Source organism: Meleagris gallopavo, chromosome 1, assembly GCF_000146605.3.
Source record: "Meleagris gallopavo isolate NT-WF06-2002-E0010 breed Aviagen turkey brand Nicholas breeding stock chromosome 1, Turkey_5.1, whole genome shotgun sequence".
NCBI lineage: Eukaryota > Metazoa > Chordata > Aves > Galliformes > Phasianidae > Meleagris > Meleagris gallopavo.
In genome coordinates, this window is record NC_015011.2 from 1,880,048 (window position 1) to 1,895,320 (window position 15,273).

The 15,273-nt window shown below is 39.2% G+C and overlaps 1 protein-coding gene across 1 annotated transcript in view; it reads right to left on the reverse strand.

Annotated features, from left to right (window-relative positions):
• EXOC4 (exocyst complex component 4) overlaps window positions 1-15,273 on the reverse strand; it is a 400,122-nt gene that overhangs the window by 367,823 nt on the left and 17,026 nt on the right. Inside the window, exons 2-3 of the mRNA XM_010710270.3 lie at window positions 12,116-12,305; window positions 8,834-9,028 (exon numbers count right to left, since the gene is read on the reverse strand). Coding sequence (XP_010708572.1) covers window positions 8,834-9,028; window positions 12,116-12,305 — 385 coding nt within the window. The remainder of the gene's footprint in view (window positions 1-8,833; window positions 9,029-12,115; window positions 12,306-15,273) is intronic.

Sequence of the window (15,273 nt, forward strand, 5' to 3'; positions counted from 1 at the left end):
TTTTAAATGCAAACCTGCAGTTTCCAAAATTGATCTCCTTCTGTCTTCGAGACAGCATCTCAAATCTTTTACACTCCCCAGCCCATCACTCTAATGTTAAAGGAATCCAACTCTTTCCAATTAGCTCTTTGCCTACTAATTATCACACAGAGGATGGTGACACACTGGAACAGGTTGCCCAAGAAGGTTGTGGATGCCCCTGGATTCCTGGAGGCATTCAAGGCCAGGCTGGATGTGGCTTTGGGCAGCCTGGTCTGGTGGTTGGCAACCCTGCACATAGCAGGGGGTTGAAACTGAATGATAAAATGGATCAATTTTATCTAGATTATATTTTACATTGTCCCATAACCCACTACAACTCCCAACAAATTCTGCTGGTGTTTGTTGCCAGGACAGGATTACACCTGTACAAATCAGAGTTTAAAAAAGAAATCATGGAAAGACCAATGATTATTGGAGGCGCTAAAAAGTCTCACAGAATTAAATCCATAAAATACCTCAATAATAAAGGTTATCAACAATATTAACGACAAAAGAAATATTAACCTCAAGGTACATAATACTCCTAGCTTCATGAGTTTAAAAGTCAACCAATATAAATTAAAAAAACAGAGCTCTCAAGCTGCCACTCCAAAGAAGAGATACATCGTTAAATTGCAGAGACAACTGCCTTCAGCAAAGAACTTCTCATCGCTGCATCTACACTATGATCAGGAAAGATTAAGCTTAACGTTGAGAAATGTCAATTCCCAAAAGCATAGATCAAAACTTTACAACCATCTCCCCTTTCATCATGGCCAGTGCCTGTTGTACAGCAGAATCTTACCATAGTAAAATACTAGACACATCCATTCCACCTTCATTATAGCATGTTTTCTTACTTAATAAACTTTCATCAGCTTAAATGAACGGTTGTTATTAGTTGAGCTAACAGCCACATGATAATACTCCAGAGAGATATCAGTGCTTGTTGGTGCATTAACCAAGAGCAGAGGGGCTGAGGTCAAGCGCGTGCCAATGCAAATGAAGCAGTATTAGGCAGTAGCAGCTTAATGTACTAGACTGTCTCAGATAATGAAAATTACAGGATAAAAAGAATGAGATAAAGTTATCTGTAAGTGTAGTAACAACAACAACAAAAAAAAAGATGTTTCAAAGGGAACAAAGCCTTCCATTTTCTCATGTTTTCAACTGTACCCTAGCAAGGTGAGGATTTTTTTTTTCTGTTTTTTTCATATTTAGAAGAAGAAGGAATAGAAGTGAAATATATTCTAATGATACATAGCACCAATGCTTCTCATATAAAGATCTTATAAGTACTCTTCCAAACTTAATTATTTCAGCTTTACAATGCTCCTTTGGGGCAAACAAATAATGCTAATAAGCTCTGTCATCTGAGTAAAGGTACAGCATTCAAAATGAATCTTCAGGAAAGACTCAAGAAAGCTCATAATTTCCTTGTTTACATCTGAATCACTAGCACACATCACAGCCATGCAGCAGCTTAATAAAAGCAAAGCTGCCTTCTTTGTCTTCCAAGCCTCAATAATGCAACTATCAGAAATAATAAAGTCTGCCAATCATTAAAAACTAGGACAAAATAGTTCTTTTAAGTATAAATGCTTTGCACACATCAAACCTAAAATGAGACGCAACCCTGGAGATGTCATCTTCTCAATTCTGCTTTCTAAAGGGCTTCTTCGAAAGCCGTTGAGTCTACAATGAGAAGACACTGTGCTAACTGGGGAAAGACTTCAAGGCAAGAAGTAATGAGAAGTATTACTATTTTTGTAATTCAAAAGAAAGAATCTGAAGCAGAGCCAAAACTTAAATTCTGTAATAAAAAAATTTCTGTAGAAATCCAAATGAACAAAAGTCTCTTATTTTCAGTGAACGCATTAATTACAAAATTACAACGCTCTTCCATTGCAGTGTTTGAATTCCAGAATTGAAGAAACAAAAGGAAAGACTTGCTTTATTAATGTTCTTTGTTTCAGCTGAAAGGAATGCAGGCAGTAAATAAAATGCATACCAAAAATTCTGTTCCTTTTTCAAATTATTTATTTCATACACGTAGTATGAGATGTCACCGCACCTTACTTTTAACTGAAAGCCTCTCCTCATCCTACACTAAGGAAAGCAGCCACATTCAGACAGAGATCTTATGTACCATTCAAACCCTGTGCCCAGGGTTACAAACATCCAACATTTTCTGGGAAGATGTAATGACTCCAAATGCCACATAAACTCTAGGGGAAACTGTTTTCAAAAAGGACACTTCCCATGGGAGCAGTGGAGTCATTGACCCTGGAGGTATTTGAGAAAAGGGCAGATGTGGCACTGAGCGATCACAGAGTCATAGAATGGCCTGAGTTGAAAAGGACCACAATATTCATCGAGTTTCAACCCCCTGCTATGTGCAGGGTCACCAACCACCAGATCAGGCTGCCCAGAGCCACACATCAAGCCTAGCCTTGAATGCCTCAAGGGATGGGACATCCACAACCTCCCTGGGCAACGTGTTCCAGTGTGTGAAACAGTGAAAAACACTGTGTGAAAAACTTCCTCTTAATCTAATCTAAGCCTCTCCTGTCTCAGTTTAAAACCATTCCTCCTTGTCCTATCACCGTCAACCCTTGTCAACAATCATAAGGCTGTGGGAGTGGGCATGGTGATGATGGGCTGACTGCTGGATTGGATGATCTAAGAGATCTTTTCCAACCTTAATGATTCTATGATTCTTTGATTACGAGATGGGAAAGAAAAGGCCAAATAGGTGAGCAGCATTCCTTCCTTGGTCCTGAGAAAATAACAGAATCATAGCATTAGCAAGGTTGGAAAAGACCTCCAAGATCATTCAGTCCACTGTACTGGAAAATATTTTCATATTTAAGCTTCTTGTTTGACTCCCCCTTTCCAGAGGAAGCCAAATCCTTTGTCATCGTGCACTACTCTCCAAATATCTTACTCATGGTTTGTCTATCCTCTTTCCTTTCTTTTTGCCACCTCTCCATTTTCACTGCCTCAGTAGCTTTACAATCATTCCTGCATAACATGTCTTCTTATTAGAATGTCTTCTGACTGTAGTCCCACCTCCCAGAGCCCATCTGAAAAAAAATTAAGGAACTTTAGTAAAATGCTTTATTATGCAGACACTGGGGTTGACCAGTGTTTCTAATTTAGACAAGAAAGTTCCTGACAGAAGGATTAGATTTCATAACAAACTATTATAAAAAAATAGATTCATTAACACTACAGATCTTAACAAAGGAGTCTCTAAAGCTGTGTAGAAATTCATTTAACACATCATAAGGATGCAGTGGTAAACTCCATGCTCTGAGTGGGCAGTATCAACACAAATGAAAATGACCACACTTACCTGCAAACAGATATCCCTCATCTGTGCAACTGGATGTTATGTTAAGTACACTTAATTGAATGCAACAACGAAACAGTCACTCAGGTCTAGAAACTCAACCAACTGGCAACAATGCAAATTGGCACTAAGACAGCAGTCAGATCTGAGAAAAGCCCAATGCTATTATTCACTTCAGAAAGGAACAAGAGACATTATTCTTCCCTTGACAGAAGGAAACTAAAATTGTCCTTAACATTGAAAAAGGAAGAAAAGCTGATGTTGGAGTGTTCCCTGGCCTACTTCTTGAGAAACAAATTACTCCCTCTCTTCAACTTTCTACTAATTTAGACAATGACAGACAGACTCAAGGAAAAGGATGTGTTCCTGAGTAAAACACAGACACGCATCGGTTCCTAGCTCTGTAACATAACGAGGTGTGATATCAAACCAAAGTGAACAACAGTCAGAGGGCTCCTTACTTCCTCCTTCTCATCTATTCTTTGCTTTCTGTCCTCCTCTTAATAAAAAAAGAATTCAGCTGGTATGGCAGTAATCCTTACTCTTATCCTATGGATCTATTTGTGCAGTTTCACACTGTTCTACTACGTGCTACAGTCCTGCACTCAAAGGAACTGTACTCTTACAATAAGAAATCAAGTTCAGAGTAAGCATACTATGGTCTATGGGATTTAAAAGTTGTTTTTAAAAGTCTATACACTTTGACAAAGTGATATTAGCTCATTAAAATTGCAAAGCTGGACAGTTAAAAGCCAAGCAATGCAAAGAAAGTAGCCTAAGCAATTTTCATTTAATTGTGTTATGATATGACCTTTAATTACTTGATTCAACAACATTTCTTCCTACAACTGTTTTCAGCATTTCATCTCTTAGACTATTTAAACAAATGAAAATATAAATTTCTCCCCATGGGTACCTCATGGGTCAAAAGTAGAGCCAGAACAATTAGATCAACACCACGGACCTCTATGCTATTTGAGTTAATTAAGAAACTGTAGTCGCAGGATATTGCCCTTCAAAACATCACCCACTGCTGAAGGAAACTAGCCATGAACCTCTAAGCAAGAGCCCTTCTGTCCTCACCCACAGACCATCCTACTGTGCCCTCTTCTTCAAGATTTGACTAGACTATAGTGTTCTGTAGCCCAGATCTTCTCTTCCAGCCTCAGATGAGAATAATTCAGATTCCCGTCTTCCAGCAATTACAGGAATGCCTCCAGGCCAACAGCTGTATAAGTCAGCCCCATCTTGCCTCCATGACCAGCTGTGCTGCTCTTCCATTGAGACAGTGCACTGCCTTCTTATGAAGCTCCTTCCATGTTAGAATTCCTCTCTCAGCACCGACTGTGCTCAACAGTAAGAACAAAAAACACATACATGTGTGCACCTTCACTCAATTGCCAAACTGAGGGGAATTTCACTTTTAGCAGTGATGTGAGTCACAAAACAGATCCTTTACAGATTGATGAACAAACTCATACTTCAAAAAAAGCAAATACAAAAGTTGAAGATAACTGAAGTGTTCTGTCTCAATCAGGAGTTTGGGGTGCTCTGGACCCTTTTAATTTCTCCAGAGTTTTACTGTTCAACAGAAGTTGGAACTGGAATTTCAGGACAAAGTGTGCAACATGCAGTTATAGAACAGCAAACCCTGGCCCTGCTCACAGGAGTGCGTATTATAAAGACACCAGAACACACAACGTGAACAAATGATAATCAAAGCTCACCTGCACTACGTTAGACAAATATAGAATGAGAAACACAATAACAGCCTCTTAAAATTGTTAACTTCATACCGTCAAAAGATATTCTTTGCATCTTGTTCATGCTGCTGGGAAAAGCTGCCACTCTTATATTAATAATTCTTCCCACCATTACTCAGTCATTGCACATTAGAACCAGCAGCTGGAGAGTTCTGACTGATAATGAAACCTGTAACAAGCCATCTTCAGCCGTCTTTTCCAAACAATAAGGGAATTAAAATTTCAATTTAAATGCAGAGGTTTGAAACACGCTTCAGTGGCAAAATTACTTCAATTAATGTGAGTGGAATACAAAGAACAGACTGCAGAAATGCATTGCAGCAACCAGAAATTATGCTATTAGCGTGCTTGCATTTACCTAACGCAGCAACTGCAAAGGTCTAATTTAGACTGTACATATCACAAAGCTACAGGCAACAATATTAATCGGTGCTCCAATTTCAATGTGAGGGATACAAGCTCCCTGTCAGATCACTCTGGGCTTTTCGTAAGCCAGGAGCATCTGTTTACCTTGAGGAACAATACAGAAGACAAAGAGATCCATAAACATTCTGCATTTCTGACAGGTTAGTCATTATTTTACATAATATTCTTATCATAAAAAAGGAGAAAGGATTTATCCTGCAGCCAGAGAGCAATTACAACATCACAGTCTTGCAGAGGCATCATTAAGAGAAGATGGCAAAAGCCAATGAGCCCACAGCAATTTTTGTATATAGAAAGGCTTCGAATGCAGGTTGGTTACTATTTCTCTGTTTCAGATGAAATTTGTCTTCAGATGAAAATTTAAAGAGTAAATGAGCAGCTGAAAGCATTTAATTTTCACTCAAGTTTTCACTACATTCCTTGATTTAATAAAAATCCAAACAGCAGCTTCTATCATTATCATTTGACTTCTTTAGAACAGATACTCCATCATGGGGCAAAAGTAATGAGATATACTACAGAAGTTTGTACTTCTAGTACTGTCTGTATCATGTAGGCTTGGGCAATCTTACCTACACATGCATACCACATTTACACACATGCATGTACGTATACATGGATATACAATAGAAACTGCACACAATATATTGCAAACTGTTAATGGTTTTTCCCCCAGAGGGTGGTGACACGCTGGAACAGGTTGCCCAAGGAGGTTGTGGATGCCCCATCCCTGGAGGCATTCAAAGTCAGGCTGGATGTGGCTCTGGGCAGCCTGGTCTGGTGGTTGGTGACCCTGCATACAGCAGAGGGTTGAAACCGGATGATCACTGTGGTCCTTTTCAACCCAGGCTATTCTATGATTCTATGAATACAACTCATGCATGTATTACAAAACATTTCTAAAACATATGAGCATTACAAGTCATGTCATTTCTCTTTTTACACTTCTTATCTTTCATTTCCGATAGAAAATGATTTTTTTTCTGCAATTTCCCACTGAAAAGAATTTTTCAACAAAAAGAAACCCACAAGCAAACTAGCTCAAACCTATCAATAAAAGAAATTATCAGCACTGGTTGACATTTCAACCAATAACGATATTAACACTGAATAGAAATGGATACATTACCAACCCAGATGACTTACAGACTGGTAGGAAAGATATAAGACAATAATTATTAGTTCAAATATGAAGGAAAGTGAGACTCTAAGGAGAATAAGTTTGAGAGTGTCCCTGGAAGATGGTTTTGAAAAAGAGAAAAGAGAAAATTGTGACCAGGTTACAGAAAGATGACTGCACCAGATGAGGCATGAAAACAGAACATGTGCAACAGAAAAGACAAGGAAGGTGATAATAGGATGAAATCAGGCAAGAAAGCGTGACAACAAAAATCAAGATACATTTACACAAGCCATCAGAGTAAATGAGGAGACTGCCTAGAGGTACAGAAAAAGTCAAATTTAAGGTAAAGTAAGGGAAAACAGAAAATGAAGTAACAGTTAGGCTCTAGGAGTACAGGATGGCAACACTGAGATTTTCAGCTCTTCGTCCTGTTAATGAATGAATGGTTTATTTTAAAAAGTGAACTGAGGTCCTGGGCAGCCTGGTCTAGTATTGTATGTGGAGGTTGGAGGCCATGTATGTGGCAGAGAGGTTCGTGATCCTTGAGGTCCCTTCCAACCCTGGCCACTGTGATTCTGTGAAGAGGCACAGCTAAGATTGAAGTTGCGAGAAATGCAAGTGACAGTGAAGTTAATAAAGAAACAAAAAAGAAAGCAATGAAAAGACTTCTTTAAAGCATTATTGGCTAAAAAAAGGTGAATATTTTTGCCTTCACTTCTGAATTATAGAATTGTTGAGGTTGCAAGGACCTCTAGAGATCTTCTAATCCAACTCCCCTGCTGATGCAAGGCCAGCTGCAGCAGGCTGCCCAGGACCATGCCCAGTCTGGTTCTGAAAATTATCAACAGATACTCCATAATCTCTCTGGGCAACCCATCACACTGTTCAGCCATCCTTGCAGTGAAGTGTTCTCTTACATTCTGATAAAATTCCCTGTATTTAATTCTGTGCCCAGTGCCTCTTGTCCTGGCTTTGGGTACCGCTGAGAAAAGGTTGGCTGTGTTTTCTCTGCAGCCTCCTATCAGATCAGATCTCCACATTTCTTTTCCAAAAGCTAAGCAGTCCCAGTGCTCTGAGCTTCTTCTAACAGGAGAGAAGCTCCTGCTCCCAAAACCATCCTTCTAGCCTTTCACCAGCCTTGCTCCATAAAGTTCTTCCCTCCTGTCCAGTTCTGAGATCCTCAGTACACGTGTCAAGAATGGATATAACCTCTCTCAAACTTTTTGGTTACTGTACAAGATATTTTCAAGAAATAAAGGACTGGAGTCTGGTTAGGAAATCTGCTTGTTAAGTTTAGAAATGAAAGAGATATTTAAACAAGTTCAGGAAAATTGTCTCCACCACAGGATAGGAAATGGAAGGTATGCTTGTAAAAGAGGTGGAAACATAAAAATACTTGAAGGTAGGGAGGAAAGAAGAAAAATAAGCTGCAGATAAGGAATGAGGATCAAGAGTCCTGGTAAAAGACATAGAGGAAGACAAAAGAAGTAATCACACCTGAATAGTGAAAAATGATTTCCTGAGTAATGATTGATGCTGTGAGTGCATTCTGGGAGATGAACTCGGAAAGAAATTGCGTAATTCTTCCACAACAAAAATAGTGTTCAAATAACTTATAAGATATAAAGAATGATGCAACACAGGCACCTGGGGAATTCATTTAAACAATATTTAAAATATAGGAAAGCAGGAAGAGACATGTTAGCATACAGAACAGTTCAGGAGAAGTCCGAAGAACATTTGGAGAGCTACATGAGAACACTGAATGAAAAAAAAATTGCGTAGAGAAATATAAATTTCCAAAAGCAGCAGGAAATTCATTGTGCAGATCAAATGGGTAAAGAAACAACTGGTTATAAAAAGGATGAGGACAAATAGGCAGGTAAAGACAGCTCTGAAGGTACAAAATAAAAACAAGAGGTAACTAAACAAGATCAGAGACACGACCCAAAGTCCAGGCAGAGAAGATCAAAACAAAAACAAACAGAAACTTCAGTTAAAGAAAGCAGCAACTGACAAAACAAGTAGGAAAATAAAAAGCAAATAACATAAAAACACAAATGGCAGATCTGCCTGCAGATGATCAGACAGTTGATCAGAATATTTACACTGAGTATCTGCCCAGGACAAGGTATGACATCTTACCAGCATGTCTGTTGCATTGAGGTAGTGCTTGCTGGCCATGCACTGCTCCAGCTTCTGGGGCACTTGTTTGATGTTCTCTATCTCATCCAACAAATTCAGGACATGTTTGTGTTCAATTCCTTCAATCCACAACTTGCGCAACTCATCCCTCTTGCAATGCAGCAGCATCTTACATGACAACAGGTTCTCTTTCACCTACAAGGAATGTGTCAAAAGACTAATTAAATCTGTCCCTGTAACTTGCACTTCTAACACAAATCAGCCCTTTCCCATACCTACTTCATTAGGAATTCCAAAAATATCATGAGACAATAATAAAATTCAAGTTCTTTAAAATTGCTTGTTATTCCTCTAGCTAAAAGAAACTGGAATTGTTTTCAAAGTGAAATGCTTTTAGTATAAGTTTTATACTATTAGTGAGAAGTCAACTGAAGTATGATAACACAAATAAATGCAGGATCCTATTAACCGTGACCAAGGACTTATTTGCAGTTCTGCAAAAATCATTTCAGTATTTTGGCATACAACAACAATCTAATTTGCAATGAAAGCAAATAAACCACTACTAATTTTTCTGCTGTAAACATTTTCCATCTGTCTATTGAATCTTCTGGCACATCCCCTCCCTTCCTTCAAGTTGCGTGTCAATTTCTTGAAGCCTAATTGTCTGATGCTACAATCACTTTTCCAATACAGCAATATCAGGCTTGTTTCTACGAGATCAAGTTTCAATGAAACAAATAGCTGTTGGGATACAATGCAACTCAGCATTTCTATTTCTTATCAAGGCTATTTTATAACCTAGAGAACCACCTTAGCATTTGCCATTCTCAGTTTGAGCCTCATACCATCGTATGTCAGACGCCTGTCCAACTGACAAAGTCTCTTCTTGTTCTATCCCACCCTTAACAAGAAGCAGCTTTTCTTATCCATACTCCTTGGTCATACCCATAGCCTATATTCTCTGCTTTAAATTTCTCCTAATATCCTCTAATAAGGTCAGTACAACCTAACTTTTCTTACATAATATAAATCAATCACGTATTAAAACATGGAAGCAATTAACAACACAGCTTCAGCTTCACACATTGCTTTCACACTACTCTAATTTTTGAGATAAGTTTTGAATACTCAGGCTTCAGTCTTCTCTCAGGAACTCTCACTGAATTACACATGAAGAGAGACTCTGAGAAGTAGGCCCTTCCACTTATTTTTTTAAATAGCAAGACTTCAGAGTACTCCAGAAATCCCACTTCGATGCACCTTGTCCACATAAAGGCAGTTAGCCTTTAGAAGATGCCAAACGCATGGACAGAGCAAAATACAGACATTTGGTGATTAGATATATAGGGCAGCCTCTAGGCAGCCAGAAGAGACTGACTTCAACACAATAACATTATTCTTTTCAGAAAGGCATTATAAAGTTTAATGCTGAAAAACCCACAGACCAACAGAAAAGCTAATGTAAGAGTGTTATAACTTGCCACAAAAGCAAAGGGAAACTAAAACGCACAGAGATTTCGTTTTGGACATAATCCCTGTTCAATACCTTAATTAAAAATGTTTCACTGACCTAGCATACCATCAGCACTGGATTGCTGTTACACAGAGCAAAACTGGGTCAAGTACAACAATTGTGAGGTTAGAAGGAATCTCACAAGACATTTCTACATCTGTCCTTGCATGAAAGATGATGAATTATATCTACATTTGGGAGCACAGACAGGAATGAACAGCAAGTCTTTAAGAACCAACCTCCTTGTAGCAGGTCTAAGTGCTTCTCCTTTGTAACTCAGTTTTACAGGTAACAGCTGTAAAGCTACATCCCAAACCAAGCCAAAAGCAAGCTGTTCCCATCAGGTATTCATGCAAGACCTAACTACAGAAGGCAGATACACAGAGGGATCTGGACTACCCATCATTTCCACAGTTCCTAACATAAGTAAATGCCTGTGAAATCAAAATCAAAAGGAAGTCTGATAGTGTAATACAGATTGATGACAAATCAGATCTGGGGTCTCCCATGAGATTAGGGCAGAGCTACTGCAATACGTGCTGACCAAAACTAATAAGAAAACTTAAATATCAAAAGGTCCTCCACCTTTACAGTCTTTCTTCCAGGCAGGATCAAAAGGTCTCCTCTCTGTATGTTTGTTTTGACCTCTGCAAAGCTTAGTATACTGCGTGAAAACAAGCCACCTATACAGTTTACTTCAAATTTAGTGCAATTGATCTCTGCTTTCAAAGCACTGAGCTTTGTACATAAATCCTGGAATGAACTCTTACCCTTGGAAAGCATCAAGGTGTCTCATTCTCTTTGAAAATGCTAAATGAAGTTTAAAAGGCAGAAGGGTCAGTACGTAGCCCCAGAAGGGTCACAGCCTACTGCTCCTAAGGCAATACTGTGAAAGGTTCTGAGACCTCCTCAAAGCCGGGAAAAATAAATAAATAAATGAAACAATTCTGATGCTCAGTTTGCAAAGTTTAGGTGAGGCAAACCACATAGCAAGTACAAGACAGGACAGGAGACCAAAGAATTTATCTATTGCTACAGTAATCAGAGCTGGAAGGAGAGAGCAGATGGAACAAGTCCACAACAAAGAGCGCCAGAGTTATTTATTGACACACAACTGAAGCGTGAGCGCTCAAAACACAAAAATACATGAGGGCACAGAGTTCATGTACATTCACACAACAGAACTGAATTTGGAAATAGCACCAAAATTCATATTCTCTGAGGAAAAAAAACAAGCTGATGATTCACCCAGACTACTCAGGAGGTTGTTGGAGGCCAACATATAAAGACATGAACAGATCAGATTGAAAGGTGTTAGTTTAGCAGCCCTTAAACTTCTAAAACCTGACAGCAACTTGTCCAGACAGTAAATGGAGGACACTGCAAATCTTTGCTCTTCTTATCCTCCTCTAATTTTTCTCTTTAATTACTTGTGTTCTCAAAAGACAGCAGGAGATCCTATCGAAAACACACTGGCAGTAAGACATAGCCTGGGACCGCTGCATTAAGACTGGATGCTCTGCTCCCAGCAACACCACAGTTCCATCAGCAGCCAGCATTGCTTTCTCAATTCAATTTTTAGTTCACTTAAAGATGATGACAAGTAACTGGAAAAAAGGTGAGAAATGAGAGGTTAAAACATGAGCATGTGTTCCACCACCAATAAGAGAACAGAACTCAGGAAAAGAAGTTGCATACATTTGTACCAAGACTAGAGGCTACCAAGAGGATGCAAGCAGAGAAACACATGTAAAGTCAGCCTTCACCTGTTTGATTTTGTTCCGGGAGTTGGTGATGCGCTCTGTGATGCTCTGGTAGGTGCGAATCGCAGTGGTGAGCTCAGTGTAGTGTTGGACAATGAGCTCATCCAAATCCCGGTCGCACTTCTCATAAGCTTCTTCCAGGCGTCCCTTCTCATTCTCCCGGTCCTCAACATCATCACTGGTAGACAGAGTCCTAAGGATAAAAATTCAGATGTTTTTAAATTACTGATCAGGACAAGCTGCTGCTTCTTAAAATATTCACCATGTACAAGAAACCAGTCGCTGCTTTCAGTCTAACATCACCAAGTTATTTTTTCTCCTGCTAAATGTTTGTGTGATGATCTACAAAGAGCAATGTACTTGAAGAAAATAAAAAACAAAACAATTGTTTTATCCTTGACTTTCAGATGCTTGGGTAACCTTTTTTTTTTTTTCTTAACAATATTACTGCATTTATGAAAAGGGAAATTGATGCCAGTTTCTGTATGTCCCAGTTGTCATGACCATGGGCACAGTATAACATCTGAAATATATCCCCAGTTATAGCTTACAAAGAATTATAAGAATTCTATTTTAGTAGAGAGAGAAATCCACCAAAAGCCTTCCCATGCCTTCCAACAGTCAATGTGTTTTCAAACATGATATCACCACATCGAAAAAGGGTAACATACCCTTAATTCTGCTAGACACACCTCTTTAACCTTTGAGTAGCATCATCCAGCAAGAGTATTTTCATTTACTTAAATCAATGATATCTGAGATTCCAACAAAGATGATGAAAATGTAATCAAAGCAGCAAGGGAACGACAAAATTTCATAGAATCGTAGAATGGCCTGGGTTGAAAAGGACCACAATGATCATCCAGTTTCAGCCCCCTGCTGTGTGCAGGGTCGCCAACCACCAGACCAGGCTGCCCAGAGCCACATCCAACCTGGCCTTGAATGCCTCCATGGATAGGGCATCCACAGCCTCCTTGAGGAACCTGTTCCACACTACCCTCTGTGTGAAAAGCTTCCTCCTAATATCTAACCTGAAGTTTCAAGGCATCATTCCAAAATCCCCAGATTTACAGAAAGATTAAGAAGTTCTGAACATCTACTTGCTGGAAGTGAGATGCCTTCAAAAATAGATCCAGCAGAGCATGAACATAGAGGCCATTATCTCATAAAAATTACCCAAGTTCAGACTTCTACTGAGCACTGGCACCATTTTAAGATGGTATAGTATATGATGGAAGAGTAGATAGACAGAAAAGCAGTAGAACAGCCACAGAATGTAATCCCTTAAGCATAGGAAGAAGTACACAGCCCAGGAGTGAGAGAGAATTGTTTTTTTTGCTAGATTTTTTTTTAAGCTATTTCAGTGGAGAAGGTGAAATAGGTTGAAGAAAAAAAAAAACAATACTGCTGAGCACTGTTGCTCTCTCTACTAAAGTGCTTTATTTTGGATTTGTTGAAGCAATGAGGTTCAGGCAAACTCAAACCACCATCTCCTGCTGTCAGTAAGAAAATACCAACTTGCCTTCCAATAATTGCCACTTGCTGTCTGCAAGTAAGCCAGAAGGTACAAGGAAAGCACTGAACACTGATGAAAAATAAAGCACTGAATGAGAGAAACCTATTTTCTTAAGGGGCATCTAAGAGTATCTTTAGTGACAAACCAAGAAGTTTCTCCTTGATAGATTTTTCTGCATTCTTGACTAACATTGATAGCCAGAACTCAAGTGCAAAACCTTGTTTCTTTGTTTACTTCTATCTGGGATGAAACACTAGATATAAATGCTCCCTTTCTCTCAAAGTCAAAGAAAACACACCCAGAACTTCCAGTTCACTACTTGTGCTTCCCTACAAAGAAAAACAACAGGCTGTGCCACCCACTCAAGGGCTTCATCTTTAAAAGAAGAGGGGAAAAAAAACAGAAAAAAACCAAGCCATTTCACAAGAGATCACGATCCCAGAAAGAGCAGCTAAGAAAACTCAAATGAACAAGCAAATCTGTACTACCAGATGGAACGTGGCACAATAGGAGGATGAGTACACTTGTCCAAGTCAACTACTGAGGAGGAAAGAAGAATTAAAGCCACAATGCCTCCAACAACATCCTGAACGGCAATGCACCCAAGTGGTGTATTTTATTTGACACAATTCTAACACCTTTACCCTATCAGATGGCAGTGGCAGAAGGCCTGAATAGATACCATATGGAAATGAGGAACCAAGTCTTTCTCCTTTGTTAAGGCTCAAACTATCACTGTAGGTTCTTCACACCTTCCTTCTCCTCCTAAATACGGAGAGCTGCCATAGTTACAAGTGATGAGGGAGCACCTCTGCTTTTGTACAAGCAACACTCAGAAATGAGCCCCCCCTCCCCCTTCACCCTCCTCATTCCAGAGGACCTAACTTCTTCCAATGCATAAGATTCACTTGTAATATTTAGAGCACCATGTTTCATAGTAGCTGCAGAAATTGAAATGCTTTCTCGCGTTACTACACCAAGATTCCATTTTTAGTTATGCCTTACTGTTTTCTCAAAGAAGCTATTTCAATTAGCTTCTACTGCATGCAAAGCATTTTAATATCATGCAAAAAGGACCTGGAAAGAAAGAAAGAACAATGATAGAGTGGTTAGAAAACAAAGCAGGAATTAAGAAAATTGGATTACAGACTCTGCTCTACTACTGCTGACATCTGGCTTAGTGCACAGAGCACCCCTCACTACAGCTTTACACAGCTCTCTACTGCTACAGAATCCACACGGAAATGGGAAACTCCTGCCTTGCAATGAGCTAAGAAGGCAGATCCGTGTCTCCATGGCCATTTTTCTTCCCTACCTGGTGAACACACAGCTCTGGTTCATCAAACAATGGAGCTGCAACTATATGCACTGAGTACTACTGAAACACTGCAACACTGTTAGCAGAGGTCATGTAATCATTTCCAACAAATTAATGTAGGAAGATGTGCTAGAAAACAAAGCTAAGCATACAGCTAAAGCAACAATACACAGTACCTGTGAGTTTGGGTTCAAACTGTAATAAATGAAAAGAAAGCAAGTAAAAGAACGTGTTCAGCTTTCAAAGACCTCATCATTTAAACCACAACACAGCCAGCAGTAGTATGTAATATCAGTACTATGAAAAACATTAGTAATCCATGCTAAA